The 17,497-nt window shown below is 50.9% G+C and overlaps 1 protein-coding gene across 1 annotated transcript in view; it reads right to left on the reverse strand.

The window, feature by feature from the left end:
- Positions 1–17,497, reverse strand: part of LOC139242555 (cap-specific mRNA (nucleoside-2'-O-)-methyltransferase 1-like) — a 64,591-nt gene that overhangs the window by 13,867 nt on the left and 33,227 nt on the right. The window contains exon 7 of the mRNA XM_070870414.1: positions 16,558–16,676. Coding sequence (XP_070726515.1) covers positions 16,558–16,676 — 119 coding nt within the window. The remainder of the gene's footprint in view (positions 1–16,557; positions 16,677–17,497) is intronic.

Below are 17,497 nucleotides of genomic sequence, written 5' to 3' on the forward strand. Positions count from 1 at the left end.
GAGTGTTTGATGGGACAGTGTAGAGGGAGCTTTACTCTGTATCTAACCCCGTGCTGTTCCTGCCCTGGGAGTGTTTGATGGGACAGTGTCGAGCGAGCTTTACTCTGTATCTAATCCCGTGCTGTACCTGCCCTGGGAGTGTTTGATGGGACAGTGTAGAGGGAGCCTATACTCTGTATCTAACCCCCTGTACCTGCCCTGGGAGTGTTTGATGGGACAGTGTAGAGGGAGCTTTACTCTGTATCTAACCCCGTGCTGTACCTGTCCTGGGAGTGTTTGATGAGACAGTGTAGAGGGAGCTTTACTCTGTATCTAACTCCCTGTACCTGCCCTGGGAGTGTTTGATGGGACAGTGTAGAGGGAGCTTTACTCTGTATCTAACCCCGTGCTGTTCCTGCCCTGGGAGTGTTTGACGGGACAGTGTAGAGGGAGCTTTACTCTGTATCTAACCCCTTGCTGTACCTGCCCTGGGAGTGTTTGATGGGACAGTGTTGAGGGAGCTTTACTCTGTATCTAATCCCCTGTACCTGCCCTGTTAGTGTTTGATGGGACAGTGTAGAGGGAGCTTTACTCTGTATCTAACCCCGTGCTGTACCTGCCCTGGGAGTGTTTGAGGAGATCACTGTCAGAGCAGTGGGAGGCTTTCAAGGAGGAGATCCTGAGGGTTCAGAGAACGTATGTTCCCTTAAAGAAAAATTGTGGGACTAACAAATCTAGAGTCCCCTGGATGTCAAGGGAGATACAGGGTAGGATGAAGAAAAAAGGGGAGGCTTATGACAAGATACCGAGGGCTCAATACTGCACAAACTCGAGGAGTATAGAAAGTGCAGGGGTGAAATTTAAAAGGCAATTAGGAAAGCAGAGAGAGGGCATGGAACAATCATTGGCAAGTAAAATCGAGAAAAACCCAAAGATGTTTTATGAATACATTAAGATAAAGAGGATAGCTAGAGAAAGAGTGGGGCCTATTAGAGACCATGAGGGTAATGTGTGTGTGGAGGTGGAAGATGTGGGTACGTTTCTTCATGAACACTTTGCGTCTGTTTTCACAAAAGAGAGGGCCCATCACGAAATATTAGATGAAATAGTGAGAGAGGAGGTATTAAGGGGCTTCGCAGCTTTGAAAGTGGATAAATTCCCAGGCCCAAACGAAGTGTATCCCAGGCTGTTGAGAGAAGTAAAAGAGGAAATAGCAGAGACTCTGATCAACATTTTCCAATCGTCTCTGGATACAGGTGTGGTGCCAGAGGACTGGAGGACGGTTAACATAGTACCCTTGTTTAAGAAGGGAGAAAGGGATAGACCGAGTAATTACAGGCCAGTCAGCCTAACCTCGGTGGTGAGAAAATTATTGGAAAATATTCTGAGGGACAGGCTAAAGTAAATGTTGGTCCCCTGGAGGATGAGACTGGGGAATTAATAACGGGGAACAGGGAAATGGCAGAGACATTGAACAAATATTGTGTATCGGTCTTCACGGTAGAAGACACTAAAAACATCCCAATAGTGGATCAGCAAGGAGCTATAGAGAGGGAGGAACTTAATACAATCACTATCACTGATGAAGTAGTACTCGGTAATATAATGGGACTAAAGGTGGGCAAGTCCCCTGGACCTGATGGTTTATATCCTAGGGTCTTAAGAGAAGTGGCTGCAGGGATTGTGGATGTATTGGTTGTAATCTACCAAAATTGCCTGGATTCTGGGACGGTCCCAGTAGATTGGAAAACCGCAAATGTAACGCCCCTATTGAGAAAAGGAGGCAGACAAAAAGCAGGAAACTATAGACCAGTTAGCCTAACATCTGTGGTTGAGAAAATGCTGGAGTCCATTATTAAGGAACTAGTAGCAGGACATTTGGCAAAAGCATGATTCAATCAGGCAGATGGATTCATGAAAATGAAATCATGTTTGACAAATTTGCTGGAGCTCTTTGAGGATGTAATGAACAGGGTGGATAAGGGGGAACCAGTGGATGTGGTGTATTGGGATTTCCAGAAGGCATTCGATAAGGTGCCACATAAAAGGTTACTGCACAAGATAAAAGTTCACGGGGTCGGGGGTAATATATTAACATGGATAGAGGATTGACTAACTAACAGAAAACAGAGAGTCGGGATAAATGGGGCATTCTCCGGTTGGCAAACAGTAACTAAGGGGTGCTGCAGGGATCAGTGCTGGGGCCTCAACTATTTATGATCTATATTAATGACTTGGATGAAGGGACCGAGTGTAATGTAGCCAAGTTTGCTGATGATACAAAGATGGGAAAGCAAATTGTGAGGAGGACACAAAAAATCTGCAAATGGATATAGACAGGCTAAGTGAGTGGGCAAACATTTGGCAGATGGAGTATAATGTGGGAAAATGTGAGGTTATCCACTTTAGCAGAAATAACAAGCAAATTATAATTTAAATGGAGAAAAATTCCAAAGTGCTGCAGTACAGAGGAACCTGGGGGTCCTTGTACATGAAACACAAAAAGTTAGTATGCAGGTACAGCAAGTGATCAGGAAGGTCAATGGAATCTTGGCCTTTATTGCAAGGGGGATAATGTATAAAAGCAGAGAAGTCCTGCTACAACTGTACAGGGTATTGGTGAGGCCACACCTGGAGTACTGCGTACAGTTTTGGTCTCCATATTTAAGGAAGGACATTCTTGGATTGGAGGCTGTTCAGAGAAGGTTCACTGATTCTGGAGACAGAAACATAGAAATATAGAAACGTAGAAAATAGGTGCAGGAGTAGGCCATTCGGCCCTTCGAGCCTGCACCGCCATTCAATAAGTTCATGGCTGATCATTCCCTCAGTACCCCCTTTCCTGCTTTCTCTCCATACCCCTTGATCCCCTTAGCCGCAAGGGCCATATCTAACTCCCCCAATGAACTGGCATCAACAACTCTCTGCAGCAGGGAATTCTACAGGTTAACAACTCTGAGTGAATAAGTTTCTCCTCATCTCAGCCCTAAATGGCCTACCTCTTATCCGAAGACCAAGTCCCCTGGTTCTGGACTTCCCCAACATCGGGAACATTCTTCCTGCATCGAACCTGTCCAGTCCTGTCAGAATCTTATACGTTTCTATGAGATCCCCTCTCATTCTTCTAAACTCCAGTGTATAAAGGCCCAGTCGATCCAGTCTCTCCTCATAGGTCAGTCCTGCCATCCCAGGAATCAGTCTGGTGAACCTTCGCTGCACTCCCTTAATAGCAAGAACGTCCTTCCTCAGATTAGGAGACCAAAACTGAACACAATATTCCAGGTGAGGCCTCACCAAGGCCCTGTACAACTGCAGTAAGACCTCCCTGCTCCTATACTCAAATCCCCTAGGGAGTTGACTGATGAAGATAGGTTGAGTAGGTTGGGCCTCTACTCATTGGAGTTCAGAAGAATGAGAGGTGATCTTATTGAAACTTATAAGATAATGAGGGGGCTCGACAAGGTGGATGCAGAGAGGATATTTCCACACAGGAGAAACTAAAACTAGGGGGCACAGTCTCAGAATAAGGGCCGCCCATTTAAAACTGAGATGAGAAGAAATTTCTTCTCTCAGAGGGTTGTAAATCTGTGGAATTCTCTGCCCCAGAGAGCTGTGGAGGCTGGGTTATTTGAATATATTTAAGGTGGAGGTAAGACAGATTTTTTGAGCGATAAGGGAGTAAAGGGTTATGGGGAGCGGGCGGGGAAGTGGAGCCGAGTCCATGATCGGATCAGCCATGATCTTATTGAATGGCGGAGCAGGCTCGAGGGGCCAAATGGCTGACTCCTGCTCCTATTTCTTATGTTCTTATAAATCTTCATTTGGAAAGATATGGATTAATCAAGGACAGTCAGCATGGATTTGTTCAGGGAAGGTCGTGTCTGACTAACTAGATGGAATTTTTCGAGGAGGTAACCAGGAGGGTCGATGACGGTAGTGTGTACGATGTCGTGTATATGGATTTTAGTGACGCTTTTGATAAGGTCCCACATGGCAGACTGGTCACAAAAGTAAAAGCCCATGGGATCAAGGGCAAAGTGGCAAGTTAGATCCAAAATTGTCCCAGAGGCAGGAAGCAAAGGGGAATGGTTGATGGGTGTTTGTGACTGGAAAGCTATATCCAGTGGGGTTCCACAGGGCTCAGTACTGGGTCCCAGCTGCCACAGGACAGAGAGTGGAGAGCACCAGTTCCCACTGTCACAGGACAGAGAGTGGAGAGCACCAGTTCCCACTGTCACAGGACAGAGAGTGGAGAGTACCAGTTCCCACTGTCACAGGACGGGAGAGTGGAGAGCACCAGTTCCCACTGTCACAGGACAGAGAGTGGAGAGCACCAGTTCCCACTGTCACAGGACAGAGAGTGGAGAGCACCAGTTCCCACTGTCACAGGACGGGAGAGTGGAGAGCACCAGTTCCCACTGTCACAGGACAGAGAGTGGAGAGCACCAGTTCCCACTGTCACAGGACGGGAGAGTGGAGAGCACCAGTTCCCACTGTCACAGAACAGAGAGTGGAGAGCACCAGTTCCCACTGTCACAGGACAGAGAGTGGAGAGCACCAGTTCCCACTGTCACAGGACGGGAGAGTGGAGAGCACCAGTTCCCACTGTCACAGGACGGGAGAGTGGAGAGCACCAGTTCCCACTGTCACAGAACAGAGAGTGGAGAGCACCAGTTCCCACTGTCACAGGACAGAGAGTGGAGAGCACCAGTTCCCACTGTCACAGGACGGGAGAGTGGAGAGCACCAGTTCAAACTGTCACAGGACGGGAGAGTGGAGAGCACCAGTTCACACTGTCACAGGACAGAAAGTGGAGAGCACCAGTTCCCACTGTCACAGGACGGGAGAGTGGAGAGCACCAGTTCTCACTGTCACAGGACAGAGAGTGGAGAGCACCAGTTCCCACTGTCACAGGTCAGAGAGTGGAGAGCACCAGTTCCCATTGTCACAGGACAGAGAGTGGAGAGCACCAGTTCAAACTGTCACAGGACAGAGAGTGGAGAGCACCAGTTCCCACTGTCACAGGACAGAGAGTGGAGAGCACCAGTTCCCACTGTCACAGGACGGGAGAGTGGAGAGCACCAGTTCCCACTGTCACAGGACAGAGAGTGGAGAGCACCAGTTCCCACTGTCACAGGACGGGAGAGTGGAGAGCACCAGTTCCCACTGTCACAGGACGGGAGAGTGGAGAGCACCAGTTCCCACTGTCACATGACGGGAGAGTGGAGAGCACCAGTTCCCACTGTCACAGGACGGGAGAGTGGGGAGCACCAGTTCCCACTGTCACAGGACAGAGTGGAGAGCACCAGTTCCCACTGTCACAGGACAGAGAGTGGAGAGCACCAGTTCCCACTGTCACAGGACAGAGAGTGGAGAGCACCAGTTCCCACTGTCACAGGACGGGAGAGTGGAGAGCACCAGTTCCCACTGTCACAGGACAGAGAGTGGAGAGCACCAGTTCCCACTGTCACAGGACGGGAGAGTGGTGAGCACCAGTTCTCACTGTCACAGGACAGAGAGTGGAGAGCACCAGTTCCCACTGTCACAGGTCAGAGAGTGGAGAGCACCAGTTCCCATTGTCACAGGACAGAGAGTGGAGAGCACCAGTTCCCACTGTCACAGGACAGAGAGTGGAGAGCACCAGTTCCCACTGTCACAGGACGGGAGAGTGGAGAGCACCAGTTCCCACTGTCACAGGACAGAGAGTGGAGAGCACCAGTTCCCACTGTCACAGGACAGAGAGTGGAGAGCACCAGTTCCCACTGTCACAGGACGGGAGAGTGGGGAGCACCAGTTCCCACTGTCACAGGACAGAGAGTGGAGAGCACCAGTTCCCACTGTCACAGGACAGAGTGGGGAGAGCACCAGTTCCCACTGTCACAGGACAGAGAGTGGAGAGCACCAGTTCCCACTGTCACAGGACAGAGAGTGGAGAGCACCAGTTCCCACTGTCACAGGACAGAAAGTGGAGAGCACCAGTTCCCACTGTCACAGGACAGAGAGTGGAGAGCACCAGTTCAAACTGTCACAGGACAGAGAGTGGAGAGCACCAGTTCCCACTGTCACAGGACAGAGAGTGGAGAGCACCAGTTCCCACTGTCACAGGACAGAGAGTGGGGAGCACCAGTTCCCACTGTCACAGGACAGAGAGTGGAGAGCACCAGTTCCCACTGTCACATGACGGGAGAGTGGAGAGCACCAGTTCCCATTGTCACAGGACGGGAGAGTGGTGAGCACCAGTTCCCACTGTCACAGGACAGAGAGTGGAGAGCACCAGTTCCCACTGTCACAGGACAGAGAGTGGAGAGCACCAGTTCCCACTGTCACAGGACAGAGAGTGGAGAGCACCAGTTCCCATTGTCACAGGACAGAGAGTGGAGAGCACCAGTTCCCACTGTCACAGGACAGAGAGTGGAGAGCACCAGTTCCCACTGTCACAGGACAGGAGAGTGGAGAGCACCAGTTCCCACTGTCACAGGACAGAGAGTGGAGAGCACCAGTTCCCACTGTCACAGGACAGAGAGTGGAGAGCACCAGTTCCCACTGTCACAGGACGGGAGAGTGGGGAGCACCAGTTCCCACTGTCACAGGACAGAGAGTGGAGAGCACCAGTTCCCACTGTCACAGGACAGAGTGGGGAGAGCACCAGTTCCCACTGTCACAGGACAGAGAGTGGAGAGCACCAGTTCCCACTGTCACAGGACAGAGAGTGGAGAGCACCAGTTCCCACTGTCACAGGACAGAGAGTGGAGAGCACCAGTTCCCACTGTCACAGGACAGAGAGTGGAGAGCACCAGTTCCCACTGTCACAGGACAGAGAGTGGAGAGCACCAGTTCCCACTGTCACAGGACGGGAGAGTGGAGAGCACCAGTTCCCACTGTCACAGGACGGGAGAGTGGAGAGCACCAGTTCCCACTGTCACATGACGGGAGAGTGGAGAGCACCAGTTCCCACTGTCACAGGACGGGAGAGTGGGGAGCACCAGTTCCCACTGTCACAGGACAGAGTGGAGAGCACCAGTTCCCACTGTCACAGGACAGAGAGTGGAGAGCACCAGTTCCCACTGTCACAGGACAGAGAGTGGAGAGCACCAGTTCCCACTGTCACAGGACGGGAGAGTGGAGAGCACCAGTTCCCACTGTCACAGGACGGGAGAGTGGAGAGCACCAGTTCCCACTGTCACATGACGGGAGAGTGGAGAGCACCAGTTCCCACTGTCACAGGACGGGAGAGTGGTGAGCACCAGTTCCCACTGTCACAGGACAGAGAGTGGAGAGCACCAGTTCCCACTGTCACAGGACAGAGAGTGGAGAGCACCAGTTCCCACTGTCACAGGACAGAGAGTGGAGAGCACCAGTTCCCACTGTCACAGGACAGAGAGTGGAGAGCACCAGTTCCCACTGTCACAGGACAGAGAGTGGAGAGCACCAGTTCCCACTGTCACAGGACAGAGAGTGGAGAGCACCAGTTCCCACTGTCACAGGACGGTAGAGTGGAGAGCACCAGTTCCCACTGTCACAGGACAGAGAGTGGAGAGCACCAGTTCCCACTGTCACAGGACAGAGAGTGGAGAGCACCAGTTCCCACTGTCACAGGACAGAGAGTGGAGAGCACCAGTTCCCACTGTCACAGGACAGAGAGTGGAGAGCACCAGTTCCCACTGTCACAGGACAGAGAGTGGAGAGCACCAGTTCCCACTGTCACAGGACAGAGAGTGGAGAGTACCAGTTCCCACTGTCACAGGACGGGAGAGTGGTGAGCACCAGTTCCCACTGTCACAGGACAGAGAGTGGAGAGCACCAGTTCCCACTGTCACAGGACGGGAGAGTGGAGAGCACCAGTTCCCACTGTCACAGGACGGGAGAGTGGTGAGCACCAGTTCCCACTGTCACAGGACAGAGAGTGGAGAGCACCAGTTCCCACTGTCACAGGACGGGAGAGTGGAGAGCACCAGTTCCCACTGTCACAGGACGGGAGAGTGGAGAGCACCAGTTCCCACTGTCACATGACGGGAGAGTGGAGAGCACCAGTTCCCACTGTCACATGACGGGAGAGTGGAGAGCACCAGTTCCCACTGTCACAGGAACATCCAGTCGTGCCCCAGTAACTGCCCCCAAAGGAAGTGGAGAGGGGAAATTGCACTCCGCTTCCATTGAGGGGTGGGTAAGGCCAATTCTGCGACGGGAGCAGGACTTCCACTCTGGGGGCTAAAATTCCCTGCCCCAGAAGGTTACCGCCCCCAAGATGGGAGCCTGTGCGGGGAGGCAGAAGGAAGTGGAGGGGAGACCGGGGATTGCAGTGGAGGTCTGGGGGGGGGGGGGCGGGGGGGGGTGGTGTGTTGGAGGGGCCGGCCTGGGGGCTTTGTGCCTCGGTGCGGGGAGTGTTCGGAGTGGGGTGGACGGGTTGACTGCGCAGATGCCGGTTGGTGGATGTGGTATGGTTGGCGTCGCGGGGGCGTGGCTCCGGGGTGGCCGGGGCTGGGGGCTCGACATCCGGGGGTGTTCGGCATTTGGGCGGGTTGGGTGCGGGGGGAGTGTTCCAGGTGTTGGGTGGGTCTGGAGCCGGGGGGTGGGGGGGGGGGGGGAACGCTCTTGGGATGGGGGGTGGGCTGTTTGGGGCTGGGATTGGGAGAGATTTCTTCACTCGGGGAGTTGTTGGCCTGTGGGGTTCCCTGCCGCAGAGTGTTGTTGATGCCAGTTCATTGGATGTGTTCGGGAGGGAGTTGGATGTGGTCCTTGTGGCTGCGGGGAGGGGGGGGGGGGGGGTCGGGGGCGCGGGGGGGGGGGCGCGGGGTGCTGGGCTAGGTGATTAGCCATGAACTCATTGAATGGCGGTGCAGGCTCGAAGGGCTGAATGGCCTACTCCTGCACCTATTTTCTATGTCCCTTGCTTTTTGTGGTATATATCAGTGACTTGGACTTGAATGTATGGGGTATGATTAAGAAGTTTGCAGATGATACTAAAACCGGCCGTGTGGTTGATAATGAAGAAGAAAGCTGTGGACTGCAGGAGGATATCAATGTACTGGTCAGGTGGGCAGAACAGTGGCAAATGGAATTCAATCCGGAGAAGTGTTGGGTAATGTATTTGGGGAGGTCTAACAAGGAAAGGGAATACACATTAAATGGTAGGACACTGAGAAGTGTAGAGGAACAAAGGGACCTGGGAGTGCAGGTCCACAGATCCCTGAAGGTAGCAGGCCAGGTAGATAAGGTGGTTAAGAAGACATATGAAATACTTGCCTTTATTAGCCGAGGCACTGAATACAAGAGCAGGGAGGTTATGTTTGAACTGTATAAAACACTAGTTAGGCCACAGCTGGAGTACTGTGTGCAGTTCTGGTCACCACATTACAGGAAGGATGTGATTGCACTGGAGAGGTACAGAGGAGATTTACGAGGATATTGCCTGGACTGGAGAATTTTAGCGATGAGGAAAGATTGGAGATGCTGGGTCTGTTTTCTTTGGAACAGAGGAGGCTGAGGGGAGACCTGATTGAGGTGTATAAAATTCTGAGGGCCCTGGATAGAGTGGATAGGAAGGACCTGTTTCCCTTGGCAGAGGGGTCAACAACCAGGGGGCATAGATTTATAGTAATTGGGGGGAGGTCTGGAGGGAATTTGAGGGGAAATGTCTTCACCCAGAGGGTGGTGGGGGTCTGGAACTCACGGCCTGAAAGGGTGGTAGAGGCAGAAACTCTCATAGCTTTTAACAAGTACTTGGATGTGCACCTGAAGTGCTGTAACCTGCAGGGCTACGGATCGAGAGCTGGAACGTGGGATTAGGCTGGGTAGCTCTTGGTCGGCCGGCGCGGACACGATGGGCCGAATGGCCTCCTTCTGTGTTGTAAACTTCTATAATTATAAGTGTTATGCATGTAAACCTGTAATTACCATGTCTAACCACCAGAGGGCTTATCGCCTGGAGTCCCAAGGGATCCCACAATCCCTTGGGAGCACCTGTATATAAGGAGGCCTCACAGGCTGGAGAGGCACTCTGAGATCTGTAATAATGGACTATGGTCACACTTACTTTGAGCTTGCAGTCTCCAGTCTGACTCTTTATCCAAGACACAACAACTGGCGACGAAATACAGATAATGAACCCCAACGCAACAATGCAGAGAACCGTGGGCATCCTGGAGAAATTTTCGGAGGGAGATGATTGGGAAACCTTTGTGGAGTGACTCGACCAATACTTCGTGGCCAACGAGCTGAAAGGAGAAGGGAACGCTGCCAAACGAAGGGCGATCCTCCTCACCGTCTGCGGGGCACCAACGTATGGCCTCAGGAAAAATCTGCTCACTCCAGCAAAACCCACAGACCAGTCGTACGATGATTTGTGCACACTGGTCCGGGAGCGTCTAAACCCGAAGGAAAGCGTTCTGATGGCGAGGTACCGGTTCTACACGTACAAGAGGTCTGAAGGCCAGGAAGTGGCGAGCTACGTCACCGAGCTAAGGCGCCTTGCAGGACATTGCGAATTTGAAGGACACTTGGAGCACATGCTCAGGGACTTCTTTGTACTTGGCATTAGCCACGAAGTGATACTTCGCAAACTTTTCACTGTAGACATCCCAACCTTGAGTAAAGTCATAGCGATAGCCCAGGCGTTCATTGCCACCAGTGACAATACCAAACAAATTTCTCAGCACAAGAGTGCTGTTGCAGGTACTGTGAACAAAGTAACGTTGTTTTCAAATCGTAATGTTCAGGGCAGGTCACACACACCTGCAGCTAGACGTCCGCAGATGTCTCAGAGTCCACCATCAAGGGTGGTAAATATAAGGCCATTAACACCTTGTTGGCGCTGCGGGGGTGATCATCGTTTCCATTCATGGCGATTCAAAGGATACATTTGCAAGGGCTGTGGAACAATGGGACACCTCCAACGTATGTGCAGGCGAGCTGCAAACCACCATGTTGCAGAGGAGGACAGATCCACGGTGGATCATGATGAACCAGAGCCTCAGACCGAGGAGGCAGAGGTATATGGGGTGCACACATTTACCACAAGGTGTCCCCCGATAATGCTAAAGGTTGAATTAAATGGACTCCCGGTGTCCATGGAGCTGGTCACGGGTGCAAGCCAGTCCATAATGAGTAAAAAGACTTTCAATAAGTTGCGGTGCAACAAGGCCTCAAGGCCAGTCCTGACTCCCATTCGTACCAAACTGAGAACGTATACAAAGGAACTGATTCCCGTAATCGGCAGTGCTACCGTAAAAGGTCTCCTACGATGGAGCGGTACACAAGTTACCACTCTGGGTGGTACCGGGCGATGGCCCCACGCTGTTTGGCAGGAGCTGGCTGCGAAGGATACGCTGGAACTGGGACGACGTTCGAGCGCTCTCGTCCGTCGACGACACTTCGTGTGCCTAGGTCCTAAACAAGTTCCTCTCGTTGTTCGAACCAGGCATCGGGAAGTTCCAAGGAGCAAAAGTGCAGATCCATTTGATTCCGGGGGCGTGACCCATCCATCGCAAGGCGAGAGCAGTATCGTACATGATGAGAGAGAGGATGGTGATCGAGCTGGACAGGCTGCAACGAGAGGGCATCATTTCGCCGATTGAATTCAATGAGTGGGCCTGTCCAATTGTTCCAGTCCTCAAGGGAGATGGCATAGTCAGAATCTGTGGTGATTGCAAAGTAACTATCATTTCTCCCTGCAGGATCAATACTCGCTACCAAAGGCAGACGACCTATTTGCGATGCTGGCGAGAGGGAAAACGTTCACGAAGCTGGACTTGACCTCGGCCTACATGACCTTGGCCTACATGATACAGGAGCTGGAGGAATCATTGAAAGGCCTCACCTGCATCAACACGCACAAAGGTCTCTTCGTTTACAACAGATGCCCATTTGGGATTCGATTGGCCGCGGCGATATTCCAGAGGAACATGGAAAGCGTCCTGAAGTCGGTCCCGCGCACCGTGGTTTTCCAGGACGACATCTTGGTGACAGGTCGAGACACCGTCAAGCACCTGCAGAACCTGGAGGAGGTTCCTAGTCGACTCAATCGTGTGGGGTTCAGGCTAAAACCCTCGAAGTGCGTTTTCCTGGTGCCTGAAGTGGAGTTCCTGGGGAGAAGAATCGCGGCGGACGGCATCAGGCCCACCGATTCGAAGACGGAGACAATCGAGAACGCACCGAGACCACAGAACGTGATGGAGCTGTGGTCGTTTCTAGGACTCCTGAACTATTTTGGTAATTTCTTACCGGGTCTTAGCACATTGTTAGAACCCCTGCACTCTTTACTGTGTAAAGGAGATGAATGGGTATGGGGTAAAAGCCAAGAAAATGCCTTTGAAAAAGCTAGGAAGCTGTTATGTTCAAACAAATTGCTTGTGTTGTACGATCCATGTAAACGTTTGGTACTAGCATGTGATACATCGTCGTACGGGGTCGTGCGTGTATTGCAACAAGCGAATGAATCTGGGAAATTGCAACCGGTTGCTTATTCATCCAGAAGTCTGTCTAAGACTGAGAGGACTCACAGCATGACTGAAAAAGAAGCGTTCGCGTGTGTTTATGGGGTAAAGAAAATGCATCAATATCGGTTCGGGCTCAAATTTGAATTGGAAACTGACCATAAGCCGCTGATTTCCCTCTTTTCTGTAAGTAAGGGGATAAATACCAACGCATCGGCCCACATCCAGGGATGGGCGCTCACATTATCCGCATACAACTACGCCATCCGCCACAGGCCAGGCACAGAAAACTGTGCTGATGCTCTCAGCAGGCTGCCATTGCCCACCACAGGGGTGGAAATGGCGCAGCCCACAGATCTAGTTATAGTAATGGAAGCATTCGAGAGTGAGCAATCACCTGTTACCGCCCAACAGATTAGAACCTGGACGGGCCAGGACCCCTCATTGTCCTCAGTAAAAAACTGTGTGCTCCACGGGAGATGGTCTCGTGTTCCGTTAGAGATGCAGGAAGAGATAAAGCTGTACCAGCGGCGTAAAGATGAAATGTCCATACAGGCAGACTGTCTCCTGTGGGGTAATTGGGTAGTTGTGCCAAGAAAGGGCAGGGACACTTTCATTAGTGATCTCCACAGTACCCACCCAGGCATTGTAATGATGAAATCTTTGAGGATATAACGAGCATGGTGGATAGAGGTGTCCCGATGGATGTGGTGTATTTAGATTTCCAAAAGGCATTCGATAAGGTGCCACACAAAAGGTTACTGCAGAAGATAAAGTTACGCGGAGTCAGAGGAAATGTATTAGCATGGATCGAGAATTGGCTGGCGAACAGAAAGCAGAGAGTCGGGATAAATGGGTCCTTTTCGGGTTGGAAATCGGTGGTTAGTGGTGTGCCACAGGGATCAGTGCTGGGACCACAACTGTTTACAATATACATAGATGACCTGGAAGAGGGGACAGAGTGTAGTGTAACAAAATTTGCAGATGAGACAAAGATTAGTGGGAAAGCGGGTTGTGTAGAGGACAGAGAGAGGCTGCAAAGAGATTTAGATAGGTTAAGCGAATGGGCTAAGGTTTGGCAGATGGAATACAATGTCGGAAAGTGTGAGGTCATCCATCTTGGGAAAAAAAAACAGTAAAAGGGATTATTATTTGAATGGGGAGAAATTACAACATGCTGAGGTGCAGAGGGACCTGGGGGTCCTTGTGCATGAATCCCAAAAAGTTAGTTTGCAGGTGCAGCAGGTAATCAGGAAGGCGAATGGAATGTTGGCCTTCATTGCGAGAGGGATGGAGTACAAAAGCAGGGAGGTCCTGCTGCAACTGTACAGGGTATTGGTGAGGCCGCACCTGGAGTACTGCGTGCAGTTTTGGTCACCTTACTTAAGGAAGGATATACTAGCTTTGGAGGGGGTACAGAGACGATTCACGAGGCTGATTCCGGAGATGAGGGGGTTACCTTATGATGATAGATTGAGTAGACTGGGTCTTTACTCGTTGGAGTTCAGAAGGATGAGGGATGATCTTATAGAAACATTTAAAATAATGAAAGGGATAGACAAGATAGAGGCAGAGGTGTTGTTTCCACTGGTAGGGGAGACGAGAACTAGGGGGCACAGCCTCAAAATACGGGGGAGCCAATTTAAAACCGAGTTGAGAAGGAATTTCTTCTCCCAGAGGGTTGTGAATCTGTGGAATTCTCTGCCCAATGAAGCAGTTGAGGCTAGCTCATTGAATGTATTCAAGTCACAGATAGATAGATTTTAACCAATAAGGGAATTAAGGGTTACGGGGAGAGGGCGGGTAAGTGGAGCTGAGTCCACGGCCAGATCAGCCATGATCTTGTTGAATGGCGGAGCAGGCTCGAGGGGCTGGATGGCCTACTCCTGTTCCTAATTCTTTTGTTCTTATGTTCTTATGTAAAGTGATAACCAGATTCCACGTGTGGTGGCCCGGTATCAATGCAGACTTAAGAGTCCTGTGTGCACAAATGTAATACATGTTCACAGTTAAGCAATGCACCCAGGGAGGCGCCACTAAGTTTATGGTCTTGGCCCTCCAAACCGTGGTCTAGGGTTCATGTCGACTATGCAGGCCCATTCTTGAGAAAAATGTTTTTCGTGGTTGAAGATGCGTATTCCAAATGGATTGAATGTTCGATAATGTCTGCAAGCAGTCTGCTGCCACCATTGAAAGCCTACAGGCCATGCTTGCCACACACGGCCTGCCTGATGTCCTTGTAAGTGACAATGGGCCGTGCTTTACCAGTGCTGAATTCAAGGAATTCATGACCCACAATGGGGTCAAACATGTCACATCTGCCCCGTTTAAGCAGCGTCCAACGGTCAGGCAGCACGAGCAGTTCATTCAAGCAAGCAGAGCTTGAAAAGGGTAACTGAAGGTTCATTGCAGACTCGCTTATCCCGAGTCCTGCTTAGTTACCGCACAAGACGACTCACTACCGGGGTCCCTCCCGCTGAACTGCTCATGAAAAGGGCACTTAAGACAAGCCTGATCTACGCGAACAGGGAGAGCGCAGGCGACTTCAACAGAATACATAAGATCGCACAAATGTGTCACGTGAAATTGAAGTAAATGATGCTATATTTGTGTTGAACTATGGACAAGGTCCCAAGTGGATCGCTGGCACTGTTTTGGCCAAAGAGGGGAGTAGGGTGTTTGTGGTCAAACTCGCAAATGGACTCACCTGCAGAAAACACTTGGACCAAACCAAACTCAGGTTTACGGACTACCCAGAACAATAGACTCTACCTTTTTTGACCCTCCAACACACGCACACAAGTGGCAACTGACCCAGCGGTTGACCACGAAGCAGAACCCATCACCCCCAGCAGCCCAGCGAGGGTCCAACAAATGACTCACCAAAACCAGCATTTGCCCTGAGACGATCAACCAGGGAAAGGAAGGCCCCAGATCGACTCACATTGTAAATAGTTACACTATTGACTTTTTTGGGGGGGGGGGGGGGGGCGGGGGGACCTGTAATTACCATGTCTAATCACCTGGAGTTGCAAGGGATCCCACAATCCCTTGGGAGCACCTGAATATTAGGAGGCCTCACAGGCTGGAGAGGCACTCTGAGATCTGTAATAAAGGACTGTGGTCACACAGGCTTGCAGTATCTAGTCTGACTCTGTATCCAAGGCATAACAATAAGATTCTATGGGACAGCGTATAGAAACATAGATAGAAACATAGAAAATAGGTGCAGGAGCAGGCCATTCGGCCCTTCGAGCCTTCACCGCCATTCAATGAGTTCATGGCTGAACATGCAACTTCATACCCCACATTCCTGCTTTCTCACCATACCCCTTGATCTCCCTAGTAGTAAGGACTACATCTAACTCCTTTTTGAATATATTTAGTGAATTGGCCTCAACTACTTTCTGTGGTAGAGAATTCCACAGGTTCCCCACTCTCGGGGTGAAGAAGTTTCTCCTCATCTCATTCCTAAATGGCTTACCCCTTATCCTTAGACTGTGACCCCTGGTTCTGGACTTCCCCAACATTGGGAACATTCTTCCTGCATCGAACCTGTCTAAACCCGTCAGACTTTTAAACGTTTCCATGAGATCCCCTCTCATTCTTCTGAACTCCAGTGAACACAAGCCCAGTTGATCCCGTCTTTCTTGATATGTCAGTCCCGCCATCCCGGGAATAATTCTGGTGAACCTTCGCTGCACTCCCTCAATAGCAAGAATGTCCTTCCTCAAGTCAGGAGACCAAAACTGTACACAATACTCCAGGTCCTGTACAACTATAGTAACACCTCACTGCCCCTGTACTTAAGTCCCCTCGCTATGAAGGCCAACATGCCATTTGCTATACCTGCATGCCAACCTTAAATAACTGATGTACCAGAGGGAGCTTTACTCTGTATCTAATCCGTGCTGTACCTGCCCTGGGAATGTTTGATGGGACAGTATAGAGGGAGCTTTACTCTGTATCTAACCCCCTTGTACCTGCCCTGGGAGTGTTTGATGGGACAGTGTAGAGGGAGCTTTACTCTGTATCTAGCCCCATGCTGTACCTGCCCTGGGAGTGTTTGATGGGACAGTGTCGAGGGAGCTTTACTCTGTATCTAACCAGTGCTGTACCTGCCCTGGGAGTGTTTGATGGCACTTACCCCATCCGCCATCAGGAAATGAACACCTTTGCGCTCCGTGTTCTCCAGCACAAAGCGACGGAATTCGCTGATATTCTCCGGCCGTGTGATGTCACCATCGCCATCAACACCCCCCTCACCTGTGTATCAGAGACAGAGTGTGTGAGAGAGAGACAGACAAAGAGCGCGCGCGAGACAAGAGCGGGCGCGAGACAAGAGCGGGCGCGAGACAAAAGCGCGCCAGAGCGAGCGAGAGTGAGAGAAACATAGAAAATAGGTGCAGGAGTAGGCCATTCAGCCCTTCAAGCCTGCACCGCCATTCAATAAGATCATGGCTGATCATTCCCTCAGTACCCCTTTCCTGCTTTCTCTCCAAAACCCATGATCCTTTTAGCCGTAAGGGCCATATCTAACTCCCTCTTGAATATATCCAATGAACTGGCATCAACAACTCTCTGCAGTAGAGAATGACACAGGTTCATAATTCTGAGTGAAGAAGTTTCTCCTCATCTCGGTCCTAAATGGCCTACCCCTTATCCTTAGACTGTGTCCCCTGGTTCTGGACTTCTCCAACATTGGGAACATTCTTCCTGCATCTAACCTGTCCAGTCCCATCAGAATCTTATATGTCTCTCTGAGATCCCCTCTCATCCTTCTAAACTCCAGTGTATAAAGGCCCAGTTGATCCAGTCTCTCCTCATATGTCAGTCCTGCCATCCCAGGAATCAGTCTGGTGAACCTTCGCTGCACTCCCTCAATAGCAAGAACGTCCTTCCTCAGATTAGGAGACCAAAACTGAACACAATATTCCAGGTGAGGCCTCACCAAGGCCCTGTACAACTGCAGTAAGACCTCCCTGCTCCTATACTCAAATCCCCTAGCTATGAAGGCCAACATACCATTTGCCTTCTTCACCGCCTGCTGTACCTGTATGCCAACTTTCAATGACTGATGTACCATG

Source organism: Pristiophorus japonicus, unplaced genomic scaffold (genome assembly GCF_044704955.1).
Source record: "Pristiophorus japonicus isolate sPriJap1 unplaced genomic scaffold, sPriJap1.hap1 HAP1_SCAFFOLD_1371, whole genome shotgun sequence".
Lineage (NCBI taxonomy): Eukaryota > Metazoa > Chordata > Chondrichthyes > Pristiophoridae > Pristiophorus > Pristiophorus japonicus.